This window comes from Prionailurus viverrinus, unplaced genomic scaffold (assembly GCF_022837055.1).
Source record: "Prionailurus viverrinus isolate Anna unplaced genomic scaffold, UM_Priviv_1.0 scaffold_45, whole genome shotgun sequence".
NCBI lineage: Eukaryota > Metazoa > Chordata > Mammalia > Carnivora > Felidae > Prionailurus > Prionailurus viverrinus.
The window spans coordinates 255,700-271,646 of record NW_025927610.1 but is presented as its reverse complement, the minus strand read 5'-3'; the positions used below and the strand labels follow the sequence as shown (position 1 = coordinate 271,646).

General features: G+C 61.7%; 1 protein-coding gene across 1 annotated transcript in view; it reads right to left on the bottom strand.

Annotated features, from left to right (window-relative positions):
• The window catches only part of SORCS2 (sortilin related VPS10 domain containing receptor 2), a 271,676-nt gene that overhangs the window by 15,980 nt on the left and 239,749 nt on the right, over positions 1–15,947 (bottom strand). The window contains exons 14-22 of the mRNA XM_047847261.1: positions 15,293–15,413; positions 14,190–14,323; positions 13,328–13,456; positions 9,937–10,108; positions 4,735–4,921; positions 4,296–4,429; positions 3,256–3,379; positions 1,671–1,783; positions 564–689 (exon numbers count right to left, since the gene is read on the bottom strand). Coding sequence (XP_047703217.1) covers positions 564–689; positions 1,671–1,783; positions 3,256–3,379; positions 4,296–4,429; positions 4,735–4,921; positions 9,937–10,108; positions 13,328–13,456; positions 14,190–14,323; positions 15,293–15,413 — 1,240 coding nt within the window. The remainder of the gene's footprint in view (positions 1–563; positions 690–1,670; positions 1,784–3,255; positions 3,380–4,295; positions 4,430–4,734; positions 4,922–9,936; positions 10,109–13,327; positions 13,457–14,189; positions 14,324–15,292; positions 15,414–15,947) is intronic.

Here is a 15,947-nt window from a genome sequence, read left to right as displayed (position 1 = left end):
TCCTCCACCCGAGTTACGGTCTGTTTGGGGAAGCGTTACAGCCAGCCCAGGGCACCCCCAGTGGCTTCGATTTATCCCTGGGTTCCCATCCTGTGCCCGCCACACGGCAGGTCTTCTGTCTGCCCAGATGAGGGCTATTCTCTGGAAGCTGTCCCATGCAGTGAGGACATTGGCTAAGTGGATGGGCGCTGATTTCCACTCTGTCCCGAGACCCACACCCTGGGTGCTCGGGCCAGTGTGAGCAGCTCTGGCCACCGGAATGTCCCCCCGGGGGGGTTGGTCCCACCCCAGTGCCCTTGTGCCCCGCCATTCCCCAACACAGTGACCTTGGAGGCCACCGGAGTCCCAGGGGTGCGGCCACGGAGGGAGCGGAGCCGGCCACCTGCGTCAGGCAGTGATTGGTGAGATCACTGGTGATCTGGTGAGTGATTGGTGGGCCTCTACGTGACAAAGAGCCCCCGAGACTCTGTGCTTGCTGTGACTTACCACCAAACCCTGGGCACTAGGCCACCAAACCCTTGGCGGTGCAGGGAGAACCTGGGTCCAGCGGCCTCAGGAGATACCTTGTCACTTGTGAGATTCCTCTTCCTCGCGGGCCCGGGAGGGGGCAGGAGCACGTTCAGGTCGGCCACGGTGGGCAGCCCCGGCTTTACAACGGTCACCAGCAGCTCCTCGGGGACGCTGGTCTCCTGCAGGGACACAGACAAGCCCCCCTGAGCCGCCTGTCTTCTCTGTCCCCTGCCATGCTCTGGGGCCCCCAGGAACACCCTCTCTCTCCTCTTGGTCTGTCCAAGTCCTGGCCACCTGTCCTTCGAGCTAGTCCTGAGCCTCGCACCCCACAGGGATGGCCCCCGAGCCCGGTAGCCCCCTGACAGTGGCCTCCCCCAGGCCAGGCCTGCTACCTCCAGATCATTCCTCACACTGAGGGTGAGCAGAGCCCTCTCTGGCTAAGCTCCTCCCAGGCGTCAGGGCTCCTGACCAAATAGTTCCTCCAACCCACAAAGCTCAGCCTCCACGGGTCCCTCTGCCTCCTGAAAATCCCACTCCGTGCACTTCTATCTGGCAAACTCTTATTCAGCCTTCAACACCCAGGACAGTATCACCAGCATTATTAACTGGTTGAGGAGAGGCACGGCCAGAGTGGGCCTCAGCCTGCGACAGCCTTGGATGACTGTGGGGGGCTGGTCTTTCCTTCACTGAGGGACCAAGGGCCCTGAGTGGCCTAGGCCCACCCTGGGGCACCGCCTCGGTCTGCCGTCTGTGGGTTCCCCAGGGGCAGCAATCACATGGATTCTCTCTGGCTCCAGTATCCGGCCCAGAATAGAAACTCCGTGAATAAATGAATATCATACTAAGGAGCTTCTGGGCCATCAGAGGACAGTGACTGTGTCCTGTGCAAACAGCTGGTGCTCACTCGATGTGCATGGAGGATGTCGGCCTGCCCCTCCCCGGTGAGCTGGCGCTCCAGCCGCCTGTCCCGCAGAGCCAGGGCAGCGGGCCCTAGCTGTCCCCGGAGCACCGGGCAGACAGCCTAAAGACCAGGTCACCGGGACTGAGGGCAGCTCCACCCGCCCCGCCCCACCCCGCCCCTCCCTCGGTGCTCTGGGGCCCTGCCCCTCCGAGGCGCCCGCAGGTGCTGGGGAGGCTCTGGGGGGGTGGGCTGGGGGCACCTTGGAGAGCAGCCGGGTCACCACCAGGCCGACGTCCTCTCTCCACTCAGGGGTGTTGGGGTTGTGCACATCCAGATCCGTGGAAAACCGCAGAGGCACTACCTGAAATTGGTCTGAAAAGTGGCAGAGACGGGCGAGCTGGTCAGTCCTGGGCAGCAAGGCTCCGCCCTCCGGCAGGAGGCCATGCACCCTGGATGGCCCAGGACTGCCCTGGCTTCAGATCCCGTGGGCTGCTTTGAAAAACAAGAGTCCTGGGGCGCCTGGGTGGCGCAGTCGGTTAAGCGTCCGACTTCAGCCAGGTCACGATCTCGCGGTCCGTGAGTTCGAGCCCCGCGTCGGGCTCTGGGCTGATGGCTCGGAGCCTGGAGCCTGTTTCCGATTCTGTGTCTCCCTCTCTCTCTGCCCCTCCCCCGTTCATGCTCTGTCTCTCTCTGTCCCAAAAAATAAATAAACGTTGAAAAAAAAATTTAAAAAAAAAAAAAAGAAAAACAAGAGTCCTTCCTGCGCCAGCCACTGCCCGGGGCAGGGCCCACCTCACTGACTGGCACCTAATAACAAACATTAAAACCCCTGCGCCCACCGGGGAGGGAGGGCCCGGCACGCGCCAAGCCTGCCCTATGAGCTCCGCCCCGTTCACTCACAAGGATGGCTACACCCCATTCGGTCGGGCTCCCTTCCCCCAGGGATCCATGGACTTCAAGGGCACTGGTCTCCCCACCAGAGTAAGAGTCCCTTGAGGGCAGAGGTCCCACCTTCTCTTTCTCTCCCATTTGCCAGGGTCCCCAACCCAGAGGCCCACTCTGGAGCCCCGTGCAGGTGGTTGTGAGAGGAGCTCGCTGTAGTCTCTCCAGGTTCCTCCTGAGCCCCATGGAGGAAGGAGGCTTTGTTGGGGCTATGCGGCCCAAGGGACAAGCGCTTTGTGAACTGGGAACCCAGCAGCTTACGGCAGGGGAGGCAGTGACTATTTCAAAGCCCTGGGCTCAGGACCCTGTGCACATGTGTTTGCGAATGGAGGAACAGCCAAAGGCAGGCCCACTAAACATTTAACTGATGGCTGCTGTCCGTAGGAGAGGCTGTTGGTAAGCAACATGAGGTTTTATCAGTGTGATGACAAGGGCAATAGCACCCTGGGAGGGGGGCTCTCTTCCATTTTTAGGATTAATCTCCTATTGTAAATGTCTCCCAGGAGGGACTTGGGGCCCCCAGTGAGTGGGATCCAGAATGGGAGTCTCAGTAAAGGCTATGTTAGGGGTCCCCTTACTTTAAGCTAGAATCATGTGACAAGGGGGCAGGAGAGGTCAGGCTGCTGGGAGGCTGGCAGACCCGGTGACCCCGACAAGTCGGTCACTCAGCCACGTCCTCTTTCTGTGCCGTGTGAGGCCCATGAGGGCCACTGGACACAAAGACTCGTCTGTGTTCGTTTTACAGATGGGGAAACTGAGGCCAGGGAAGCCGGGGAGCGTCAGAGCTGTGTTCACCCGCTCCTCTCCCTAGCCTGCGCTGCCCTGCATAACCAGATGCCACACAAACCCAGCGCTCCCGAGAAGGGCGAGACGTGCCTCCCGTCCCTGGGGAGGGGGCTCACCCAGCACGCGGACCACCTTGGAGTCCTGCAGCACCGAGTTTCCGCAGGCGGCCTGCACAGTCACACGCACGTCCCCCGTGTCTGCAAACCGCGTGGTCACAGAGTTCTCCAGGGAGAGCAAGGGCTGCGGGGACCACGAGCACGGTCAGGGCAGGTCCATGCGGGAGAGCCCGCCCGCTGCCCAGGGCCTCACCCAGAACGTTCACTCTCCCCCGCTCTGGTCGGGACATGGGGGCAGCAGGGGGGGACACGGGGAAGGCCCCCCAGAGGCACCAGCTCTAAGTCAGGGCAGCCTGGACCCAGTCTCCTAGGGGCCCCTTCCTTCCAGGCCTGCTCACAGGGCTGGGCTGGGAGTAGCGGAGTTGGGATTTGAACCCGGAGCTCGGCACCCTCCTCAACCCCACCCCCCATTCCAGGGAAACGCGATCTGGGGCCTACGGCTCCTCCCGCCCGGCTTCTGTGTCTGGGCCTTCAGTGCTGCTGGGGTCTATCTGCCTGGGGTGCAGGGCTAAGCTTACTGAATGAGGGAAGGACGCCCCTCTTGAGGTCTCGAGGGCTCCCAGGCTAAGGTGGGCAGCCCTGCCCGCAGAGACCCTCCCGCCCTCCTACCAGCGACTGTCTGTGGCTCCCCGCTGCTTACGGGGTACAACCCAGGGCTCTGAGATCAGGTCCGGCCCCCGTGACCCCCTCCTCCATGAAGCCTTCCCTGACCACACCCAACGCCCAGACTAGAAACGGCCCGATCTTCTGGAACTCGCAACACCTCACCGGCCCCCTTCCTGTGATGCGTATCACAACTCGGGTCACCTGTCGTGTTCACACCTCTCTCCCCAGGAAAAGGCAGTGTCTGGTCCACTTTATCCTGCGTCCGCCACACTTAGACTCAGCCAAACACGAGCAGGGGCTCGGGAAGAAAGGCTGGTGTGTGCTCACCTCGAGTCCACTGTGTCATACCCTGTGTCCTTCTGCCCAGTCCCCGGGGCACTGCCCGGCCCCACTCTCACCCAGGAGCAAGCCTGTGGGTCCCGGGGCCAGCGCACCTGCAGGCTGTGGCCGATCCACCAGTAGAAGACGGTGAGGTTGGGGTTCAGGGGCAGCAGCACGGCTGTGAGGTTCACCTCCTGGTTGAGGCCGACGACAGGAAGCACTTCGAGGTGCAGGGCCTGCAGGGGGGCTGCGGGGTCCGGGGAAAGGCCGGGGTTAGACGGCGTCAGGGCACTGGCATTTCAGAGGCTGCCTACTGGGCACTGTCACCATCACCTTCGTCACTTCCACCAGCATCATCACCAAACCCACCGTGGCACGGAGCACCCGGGGTGTGGACCTGAGCCCAGCCTGCCCGTCTCCCTGCCCCTCGGCCTGCCATCCTGAGGACTGGGGTCCTAGAGCAGGGCCGAGGGTCTCCCTGCATTCCCCCCAGGACCCGGGGCCCTCTGCCCCGGGGAGGGACCCTTGGCCTCAAAGGGGCGACGGACTTACAGTTGACCTGGACAAAGAGCACCGCCTCGTCATGCCCCGCCACGTTCTCCGCCCTGACAGACACGCGGTAGACGCCGGGGCTCTCGTAGCGGTGCCGGATGGGCTCCTCGGTCGACGTGAGGTTCACGTACACGGCCTTGAAGCCATCCCCGAGGTCCACCTGGTACTTGGTGGTCAGGACATCACCCTGCGGGAGAGACCACGAGGCCACTCAGGGGCGGCCGTAACGCGGACGGGTCAGCAGCGGGTCTACTCATTCATCCCCTTGCTCCTTTCCTCACATGCCGTGGGCCCAGGCCCCCAGGCACCTGCCTGCCCCGGGGACCTCCGGCCTGGCGTTCCGGCTGAGGAGGGCAGGCGCGGCCCGGAGCTGCAGAGACGCAGGAGCGTGGGGGCAGGGCGGCGGGCCCGGCGGGCCAGGGACACCCACTGAGGCCTGAGCCAGGGGCCGGATGGATCTCAGGGCAACGGCCAGAAAGATCCTCTCTGCACGAAGGCTCCTCAGGGGCCTCCCAGCAAATTCGGGAAACGTTTTCCCTTCTCTGATGCCGAGCGCCGCGGTTCCGGGGTGTTTCTTTGATCCTGTTCTCCGTGGAGCAAGCATGCAGCTCGGACGCACAGGGTCCGTGCAGCGCGGGGCTCCCTGCACCTGCTGTCCCTTCCCGGCGTTTGAGCCGCTGGGGGTCGTCTGACGGTCTCCGCTCGGGACTGGGGGTGCCAGTCCCCACAGAACCACAGCTTCCTTACCAAGGCATGGGAAATCCAGCGGAAAAAACCCTGATTTTCTCCAGTTCATAGCGAGAAAGCGTTCTTGCGTTCCGTCTCATGCCCACTCCCCTCCCTCCCCTGCCTGCCTCCCCATCCCTGCAGGAACAGCCTGAAAACCTTGTCCCGGTGACCAAGAACGACACAGGATTAGCACTGGCCGTGTACGAGCCTCTCATTTTATGGCCAAGCCCTTAAACTTACAGAGACCTTTCACGTAAATTCCTTTTGTTTCACTTTCTCCACAGATGCAGTCACTGGCTTGAACAGCATCCACCCCCTCAAGTCCACGCCCCCTCCCCCCCTCCTCGGAACTCAGAGCTTGGCCTTATTTGGAAACAGGGTCTTTGCAGAAGCCATGAAGATGAGGTCATGCTGGGGTAGGACGGGCCCCATCCAGTGGCCGTGTCTTTTCAAGAAGAGGTGGGGGTTTTGGGACACAGAAGAGACATCGTGTGGTGACAGGGCAGAGATTGCAGGGACTCAATCATGAGCCAAGGGACACTGGCACCCAAGAAAGTGACGAGACAGGGAAGAATCCCTCCCCGGAGTCTCCGGCAGGAGCCAGGCTCTGCTAACACCTTAAATCAGACTTCCAGCCTCCAAAACTGAGAGAGAGGCATGTGCTGTCTTACATTTGCAGTGCATGGTCGCTTGTGACAATGGCCCGGGGACCTTACAAACATGCTGTTCTATTGTCCCCACATGCTGGGCTGGAACCTGGAGGGTCAGGCCGGCTCACCGTTCAGTGCTCCCCGTGGACAGGCGGCCTCACGGGGACGAGGGGAGTGGGGTCTCCAGCCCACCTTGGCCTCTGTGCCCGCAGCCTGCAAGCCAGGCGCACCTTGGACTGGACCCGGCCTGTGGCTTCGAGGATGCGGGGCGCTGCATCCCGCCTTGGGACCCCGCGTTCCTGCCCGTGGGCCACCCGCCAGGCTGATTGATGCACATTGAACTACTGGAACATTTTACTCGGTTAAGAGGACTTGCCGTCTTTCCCCCTGATCAGAAAGGAGTCCAGCCTCAGTGCCGGCAAATAGGAAACCCAAGGGCAGAGAGGAGCTAGGCCACTGTAACCCCGCCCCCTGCACCTGCTGTGTCTCCTGCGCTCCTGCTTTTGTGTGCTGCTGAGCATGTTAGGAAGAGGGGACGGTGGGTTCAGAGGCAGCCCCCAGTTCCCACGCAGCGAAAGGACACGCACAGACCCCGTGTGCCCCGTGCCACACGCCCAGGGCCAACACCCGCTGGAACCACAATCTCACACCCGGGACACAGACACGGTCGCAGCCGGGGTGCAGAGCCACCCAGCCGCCACGGGCACCACCAGCAGCCCCACCCGCTCCCTGGTGGCCACTCATCTGTCCCCGGTCTCTGCAATCTTGTCCTTTCCAGAAGGTCCTATAAAGGGAGTCAGGCAGCACGGAGTCCCTGGGATTGGCTTTTCTCAGTGTAATTCTCTGGAGACTCACCCAGGTGGTGACGCGTGTCAGTGACCTGCTCCCTGTCACCGGGGAGTCGTGTTTCACGCCCTGGCTGCACCACTGTTCGACCAGACGCCCCCTGGAGGACACCTGGGCGTTTCCGGTTTCTGGCTCCCGTGCGGTAAGGCCGCCGGGACTCCCGTGGGCGGGCTCTGCGTGAACGCGAGTCTGCGCGTCCCGGGGACAGACGCCCGGGGGGGCACTTGCGGAGTCACGCGGTGGTGGCTTGTTCTGCTTCGTCAGAAACTGCCAGACTGCTGTCCGCAGCTCTGGTCCCATCACCGCCCCCCTCCGCCGAGGCCACGTGTGAGGGGTCCCGTTTCTCCGCGTCCCCGCCAGCCCTTATGCTGGCCACTCTCGCAGGTGCGTCGTGACGAAAGGGCCCCCGCCGGTTTTCCAACCGCGGTGTCATTTTCTTGCCGGTACCAGCCCCGGCCGGATGTGAGCTGTGTGAGTATTTTCCCCGGAACGTACTTCTCCTTTTCTTTACAGGGTCTTTCACGGAGCAAGAGCGTTGCCTCCCGCCCACGGCCGACGTGCCCGATTTCGTCTACGGAAGGTGCTTTCCGCGTCCGCTCCGCCTACACGTGGCCCAGCCCTAGGTGTGGACGCTTTCCATCTTCTTCCTAAAGGATTTGCAGTTTTCCGGCTTCCGTTGACCTCTGCGGTCCGTCCTGAGTCGATCTGGTATCAGCTGTGAGGTTCTGGCCGGGGCTCGTTTTTATCGGCGGTTCATCGGCCGGGGACCGTCCTCCCCTCCGCGGGGATGTTTCTCCGCCTGTGGCACCATCAGCTGTGCATTTCCGTGCGGGTCTGTTTCCGGGTCCTTCCTCCATCAGCCCTTGTTGTTAATTCTTACTTACGTGTGGAACTTGGCCCCCCCGCCCCAGATGGAGCTATTTCCACCCGCAGCTCGCCCGTGCACGAGGATGGCCGGGTGTGACTTGTGCGTGTCAGTGTGCAAATGTGTCTGCGTGAGACGTGTGAGTGCTACACTGTGCGTGTGTGCACGTGCAGGAGTGTGTCCACCGCGACCCGAGCTCCCACACTTCCCCCGCGGCCTCTTCCGGACGGGGGTGTGCACAGAGAGGCCTCTCTTACAGGAGCACCTTCTGGTCACCCCCCTCACCTCCAGCCACCCTAGCCCTCGGGGTTGGGACACTGGTGCAGTGGGGCTCACAGGCTCGTCCTGTCCCGAGAATCCACCGATGTGACACCAAGAGACTGTGAGACTGAAGGCTCTAGGGGGCAGCAGATGGCCATTTTTCCCGGACGGCTGTGCTGGGACTTAGGCAGCAGGTGGGTCCCCTCTGAGGGTCCAGGGACCCCACCTGGGGAGGGGACACCATCCTCCGCCACGCCAAGATGCTGCCGTGACAGATGCCCGCTCCCCACCCCAGGGCCACCCCCGGGGCCCCAAGTGTGAATCTCAGGGCCAGGCCCATCAACACAGGGACTGGAAACAGGCGGGACACGGGGTCCCCAGGCCCGGCCCAGGTCTGGGGGCCACAGACCAGATGCTGTCCATGCAGAGCCCCCTGGCCTGGGACCCAGTGCCAGCTCTGTCACTTGTCACTGTGTGGCTTCGGGCGAGTCACCGCACCTCTCTGAGCCAGGGTTCCCCGATCTACAAATCAGGTGACTGCGCACCGGTGAGCCTGGGCACATGGGCACTCACACATACAGCTCTGTGTCCTCTGGCCTCAGTTTCCCTGTTTGTATGAGACCAGAGTTACTGGTTTCCAACACCAAGGACCTCTGTCATCCTCACGGACCGCACCCTGGCACCGTATTGTGGAGGGCGTGTGTTAATAAAGCACGAACTGGGGCGCCTGGGTGGCGCAGTCGGTTAAGCGTCCGACTTCAGCTCAGGTCACAATCTCGCGGTCCGTGAGTTCGATCCCCGCGTCAGGCTCTGGGCTGATGGCTCGGAGCCTGGAGCCTGGAGCCTGCTTCCGATTCTGTCTCCCTCTCTCTCTGCCCCTCCCCCGTTCATGCTCGGTCTCTCTCTGTCCCAAAAATAAATAAACGTTGAAAAAAAAATTAAAAAAAAAAAAAGCGCGAACAGTTATAAAGCTGAACTTGCTTCATCTGTTCACCAGAGATCCCAACGCCCAACGGAGTGGTGTGGGCAGGCGGCTTGGGCTCCTGGGGTGGCCTCCCTCCAGGGGGAACAGCCTTGTCCTCTGTGCTTTCCTGTTGTTCGGAATGTCCTGCATGTTGGTAAGTCTTTGTGATTTCTAGTTTTGAATGTTCTACAGTGAGTTTGTTACCTGTCTAATCACAAGAATTAAGCATGCTATATATTCTTTTTAAAAGGCCAGAAGAAAATACAAAACTTAACAGTTGTTACCTTGGGGGCAACAGGAGTTTTGGTGATATTTATATTCTTGACATTTTAGGTGTTTTTCAAATGTTCTACAATGAGCATAAATTCTTTTTAAAATCAGAATACAGGGGCGCCTGGGTGGTTCAGTCAGTTAAGCGTCTGACTTCAGCTCAGATCATGATCTCTTAGTTTGTGGGTTCGAGCCCCGCGTCGGGCTCTGTGCTGGCAGCGGGGAACCTGCTTGGGACTCTCTCCCTCTCTCTCTGCCCCTCCCCTGCTTACTCTCTCTCAAAATACACTTAAAAAAACTGCTGCCCACAGGCGCGAATAAATCTCGGAAGCAAGAGTCCAGTAAGGCGCACACGGGGCCGTGCACGGAAGTGTCCCCGCCACTGTGCAGGCGGCACGGAGACCCCTCCCCCATACCCTACCCCACCGCCCCCTGGGGATCGTGGAGGGGATTCCTCCTTTCGACGCTGGACTGGGCCCGGGGAAGGGACTTCCGGTCCACTCAGCCCCCCGGCTTGGAAAAAACCGGCTGGAGGCAGAGGGGACGCCCACGCACGCACGCGCCCCCCCTGCTCGCCTGGCTGAAGCTGCCCTCTGCGGGGACAGCGCGCGGCTCACCTGTTCCTGCCGCACCACGAACAGGACGTCCTCTCCCGGCCGCACGGCCACCGCGTCGCCGCGGATGCTGACCCGCAGGCCCCGGGGCGGCGTGAGCGGGCACTGCAGCGGCGCCGGGCTCTGCCGCGGGTCCACGCCGCCCTCACACACATTGGACACCACCTTGCGGTACCTGCGGCGGGAGGGAGGGTCAGGGTCTGGGCTAGCCACCAGCCAGTCCCCGCTGGGCTGTGGGGCCCGTGGCTCCTCTGGCGGCCTCCTCCCGGCCCCACCGAGAGCCACCGCTAACCCCTGTCATCGCTACCCCTGGTGGGAGCTGAGAAGCCAGGCTCAGGGTGGGGTGACCAGAGCCTGCCTCTCTCGCTGGCTGCTTCCGTGTCTGGTCACGGTGCTTCCCACGTTCCTAGCACCTGCTCTCGCTGTGGCCGAGGGTGCGACTGGGCCCTTGCTGAGAATCGGGCCACCGGGCCTCCCACGGCCCGGCCCTTGCCAAGTGGGGGAGACGGATCGCCTCCCGCATCGCGGTTAGATCACCACTGCCAAGCTCTGGGAGTGGGTCCCTGAGAGAGAGGCTTTCAGCTGAAATCAGGAGGGTAAGCAGGAGAGGGAAGGGCATCTGGGCAGCAAGACCAGCAGGGGCAAAGGCCCTGTGGTAGGTGGTTGGAGCCAGAGTGGGGAGCGGGGCTGGGAGGAGGCTGGAAAGGAGTTGGGGGGGGCAGAGACCCTGGGCAAACCATGGCAGGGGTGGCATCATCTGACTTGCTGACTGTGAAACTCCCTCAGGCCACACCCGGCCTCGGGGCCCCTAAAACTAGCATTATTGCCAAAGTGCCTGGATATGCCCACCTCCCTGGGTCTGGTGGCCCCTCCTGCCCCCACAGCTCAGCCACTGAGTACACATTCAGAGGTTTATCATGCAAAACACACTGGAGTAATTTAGAAGAAACTACACTCTAAGATCTACCCACACCCAGCACCTTAGTGCCCAGAGTGCAACCCTTCACCCTTGATGTGGGACCTGGCGCTGACCATTCAGACAGGAGTCTCTGCTTGCCAAACCCTAGTGGGTGCACCAGAGAGGCTGGCACTGCTTGACGGAGGGAAGGAAGGGATATGGACAGGTGAATGGATGGGGGAAGGACGGAAGGATGGAAGGACGGATGGATGGGTGGGTGGAGGGATGATGGGTACATGGCTGGAAGGAAGGATGGAAGGACGGATGGATGGGTGGGTGGAGGGATGATGGGTACATGGCTGGAAGGAAGGATGGAAGGACGGATGGATGGGTGGGTGGAGGGATGATGGGTACATGGCTGGACGGATGGATGGAAGGACGGATGGATAGGTGGGTGGAGGGATGATGGGTACATGGCTGGAAGGAAGGATGGAAGGACGGATGGATGGGTGGGTGGAGGGATGATGGGTACATGGTTGGAAGGAAGGATGGAAGGACGGATGGATAGTTGGATGGAGGGATGATGGGTACATGGCTGGAAGGAAGGATGGAAGGACAGATGGATGGGTGGGTGGAGGGATGATGGGTACATGGTTGGAAGGAAGGATGGAAGGACGGATGGATAGTTGGATGGAGGGATGATGGGTACATGGCTGGAAGGAAGGATGGAAGGACAGATGGATGGGTGGGTGGAGGGATGATGGGTACATGGCTGGAAGGAAGGATGGAAGGACGGATGGATAGTTGGATGGAGGGATGATGGGTACATGGCTGGAAGGAAGGATGGAAGGACGGATGGATGGGTGGGTGGAGGGATGATGGGTACATGTCTGGAAGGAAGGATGGAAGGACGGATGGATGGGTGGGTGGAGGGATGAGGGTACATGTCTGGAAGGAAGGATGGAAGGACAGATGGATGGGTGGGTGGAGGGATGATGGGTACATGTCTGGAAGGAAGGATGGAAGGACGGATGGATGGGTGGGTGGAGGGATGATGGGTACATGGCTGGACGGAAGGATGGAAGGACGGATGGATGGGTGGGTGGAGGGATGATGGGTACATGTCTGGAAGGAAGGATGGAAGGACGGATGGATGGGTGGGTGGAGGGATGATGGGTACATGGCTGGACGGATGGATGGAAGGACGGATGGATGGGTGGGTGGAGGGATGATGGGTACATGGCTAGACGGAAGGATGGAAGGACGGATGGATGGGTGGGTGGAGGGATGATGGGTACATGTCTGGAAGGAAGGATGGAAGGACAGATGGATGGGTGGGTGGAGGGATGATGGATACATGTCTGGAAGGAAGGATGGAAGGACAGATGGATGGGTGGGTGGAGGGATGATGGGTACATGGCTGGACGGATGGATGGAAGGACGGATGGATGGGTGGGTGGAGGGATGATGGGTACATGGCTGGACGGATGGATGGAAGGACGGATGGATAGGTGGGTGGAGGGATGATGGGTACATGTCTGGAAGGAAGGATGGAAGGACGGATGGATGGGTGGGTGGAGGGATGATGGGTACATGTCTGGAAGGAAGGATGGAAGGACAGATGGATGGGTGGGTGGAGGGATGATGGGTACATGGCTGGACGGATGGATGGAAGGACGGATGGATGGGTGGGTGGAGGGATGATGGGTACATGTCTGGAAGGAAGGATGGAAGGACGGATGGATGGGTGGGTGGAGGGATGATGGGTACATGTCTGGAAGGAAGGATGGAAGGACGGATGGATGGGTGGGTGGAGGGATGATGGGTACATGGCTGGAAGGAAGGATGGAAGGACGGATGGATGGGTGGGTGGAGGGATGATGGGTACATGGCTGGACGGATGGATGGAAGGACGGATGGATGGGTGGGTGGAGGGATGATGGGTACATGGCTGGACGGATGGATGGAAGGACGGATGGATGGGTGGGTGGAGGGATGATGGGTACATGTCTGGAAGGAAGGATGGAAGGACGGATGGATGGGTGGGTGGAGGGATGATGGGTACATGGCTGGACGGATGGACGGATGGTGGAGTTTATGCCGCTGAGGCCAAAGCTTGCAACTTCCAGTCCTGCTTCCTCACGTTCTGTCCTGTCCCTCCCCCTCCCCCGAGGGTCCTAACGGGGATTTTCTATTAAGTCCACTGAGGTTCTCTTCCCGCTCACGACTTCCTCAAAGGGAAACAGAGTGTCTTGGGGCCTCCCAACCTGCGGGTCTGTCGTTTCACGTGCCTGTCACTTCTGTTCTCAGTTCAGAGCCAGCTCAAAGCACACTCTCTCCCTGATGCTGCCCCACGTGGGCTCAGATCGGACACCCTGCGGGGTCGGTGCCCGGGTTGAAGTCTCGGGAGCCCAGCAAATAGGACAGCCTCAGCCGACTTCTCTTTCTGTGGCTCTGCCCCGGGGAGCAACGCGGAGAGGCCTGGGCCACACTCACCCGAGGCTGCTGGTGTAGGTCTGGCCCAGAACACAGTCATCTGGCGGGGACAGGGGGTTAAACCAGAAGTTGGCAAAACACTTGTTGGCGTCAGACCCCGAGGAGGGAGAGCGCTCAAATCCGTAGTCGCTGGAGGAGGAGAGAACAGCAGTCAGGAGGCAGGCCCGGGAGGGGATGGGAGCCAGTTTGGGGGTGGGGACCTCACAGCAAGGGCCTGTTATGCACCCATTTGTCAGGACACACAGGCAAGTCCATACAGCCCTGTCCAGCCTGAAAACAGTTACGTTCCAGGTGAGAAGAGATGCAGAGGGGATTCTGGCAACTCATAAGAGAACACTGAGCCCAGCGTGGGTGTCCTGGAGGGCCGCCTGGAGGAGGTGCACTGAATCTCAAAGAAAGAGCAGCAGAGCAGTGGACAGGCAGGGAAAGAGAGGGGAGGGGCACCACACAGGGGGCCCCTCCAATGCTGGTGCAGGGAGGTACAGGGCCAGGTGGCACGCAAGGGGGAGCTGGAGAGCAAGGGGTAAGGACGGCCAGGGAGGCAGACGATGGGCCTGAGGCTTTGTGAACCAGATTCTGGAAGTCGGAGAAGGGCTGGGTGGGCGCCGCTCGCCCCCGGGATGCCCTCCCCTATTCCTGGCATCCCCTCCCACCTGTGAGCAGGCCACGGCGGTGGTTGTGCACACGTGCCCGTGAGTTCTTTAACGCCCTTCCGTGACGCCGCTGGACTGAGTCTTGGCTCTAACGCACAGAATAAGGCGGCAGGAGGAGCTTGACTCAGACCCGCGCTGGGTGGCGGTGGCTGCCACCGCGTGAAGCTGCTTAGGACGCCCGAGAGGCCCGTGTCGGGTGCGGTCCTCACCAGAGGAAGTCTGACTCCCGGCACCGGCACACCCGGGTCTCCAGCGCAGACGTGAAGCTCTTCCCCTTGACGCACCAGGACGTGGGCTTTCTCTTCCGGAAACTTCTCTGCTGGCCCATGATGCAGCGGTCACCCTGCAGCGGGAGCGCGGCGTAAGGAGCTGGCCGAGAAGGGCCGACCGCTCTCCATTATCTGGGGCTGCTGATCTTGTCCTTCCCCGAAAATAGCTGATTCTCAACCCCCGGGCGGCCACCAAGGCAGTGTCCCCTTTCACAGATGGGGAAACCGAGGCCCAGAAGGGCAAGTGGCGTGGCTGAGGTCAAGCTGGGGCAGCCTCCCTCCCATCCCAACCCACAAGCATCCACTGAGCCCCCACAGCGTACAAGCTCCCTCTGGGGTCACAGGGCGGCTGGAGACCAGGAGAGCAGGCGTCTGTTGAGTTTCTCCGTGTCCCCCCCCCCCACCTCCCCACCCCCGGCCCTCGTGGTGCACGCCCGGTGCAGGAGCTCGGAGGAGCCACGGCCCTCAGGGCACAGGTGGACACACAGCCAGTCCTCAGCCCGTCCTCCCAATAGGCGCCGCCCCCTCCCTGCGACAGGCAGGGTGACGTGGCAGGTGTGGGAGCCGCCCATGCTGAAACCCCGAGGTTCCCCGTCACACCTCGAGCAGCACAACCTGGTCTGGGCTGCAGGGGCTGTTTCCAGCCCTCATTTATTTCACTTAGTGCGACTATCCCATTATTTGTTCTAGAAACATTTGCGTGCCTGAGATTATGGGGTGGGGCTGCCCCATGCCCCAGTGGGGCGTTGGGTGATACACGATGCAGGCACTGTGTTGCCCTCCCATCGTACGACGGCTCCCGGATCCCAAGCGCACGGGCTCCGCAGTGGGGTCGGGGCCTGCGGTACCCCTGAGCCCGGCTGCAGACCCAAGCCCGGAGCAGCCTGGGCCCCACGAGGCGGCCGGAGAACCCGGAAGAAGGACTGGACGTCCGGGGCCGCCGGGGTTCTGGGAAGCCGTCCGGCAGGTCAGGTTCCTGGGGCCGTGCCGGCGGGGGGGATGGCCAGGCAGAGGGGGCCCTCCCCGCCTGCGCCCCGGCCCACCTTCAGGTCGCTGAGGTGCCAGGAGCCGTAGTCATCCTCACCGCACTGCCTGGAGAACGAGGGCCGAAAGTCCACCTTGACGAGCTCCCAGTCTGAGCGGAAGCTGATGTGGCCGAAGATGCTGGAGAGGGAGGAGGAGGGAGGGGAGGGAAATCACCTGAGCCGGCCCGTCCCGACTCGGGGTGCAAGCCACCTCCCCTCCGGGCCTCGGCGACACCTCCCGGCCCCGGCTGGGCCATCCCGGGGGCCAGAGTCCCGGACCCCCACCCCCCACCAGCACCGCGCCCAGCCGGCTGCAGGCATGTGGTCCTGGCCTTGGTATCCCCACCCCCGTCCCGCATCGTCTGTGGCTCCCGGATTGCACGCGTGGGGGTCATCCCACACGTCCCCCCCGCCAATAACCCAGGAAGTGGGTGCATTGTCAGGACCCCCGGCTCCCAGCAGCCACCGGGCCCTTCCATAGCCTCCCACGGTCCTTGCTTGTGTGCTGCAGGATGACGGGAGGTCAGGTGGCTGTGGAGGTGCATTTCCCGCCTCCGTCAGCCTCACCATGCAGGGGGTGGGGAGGGGGGGTTCTGTGCCCCAGACCCCGGCTCTACAGAACCGGGTCACAGGCTGTTTTTCCAGGCGCTGCCGGCAATCCGGAGCGAGGAGT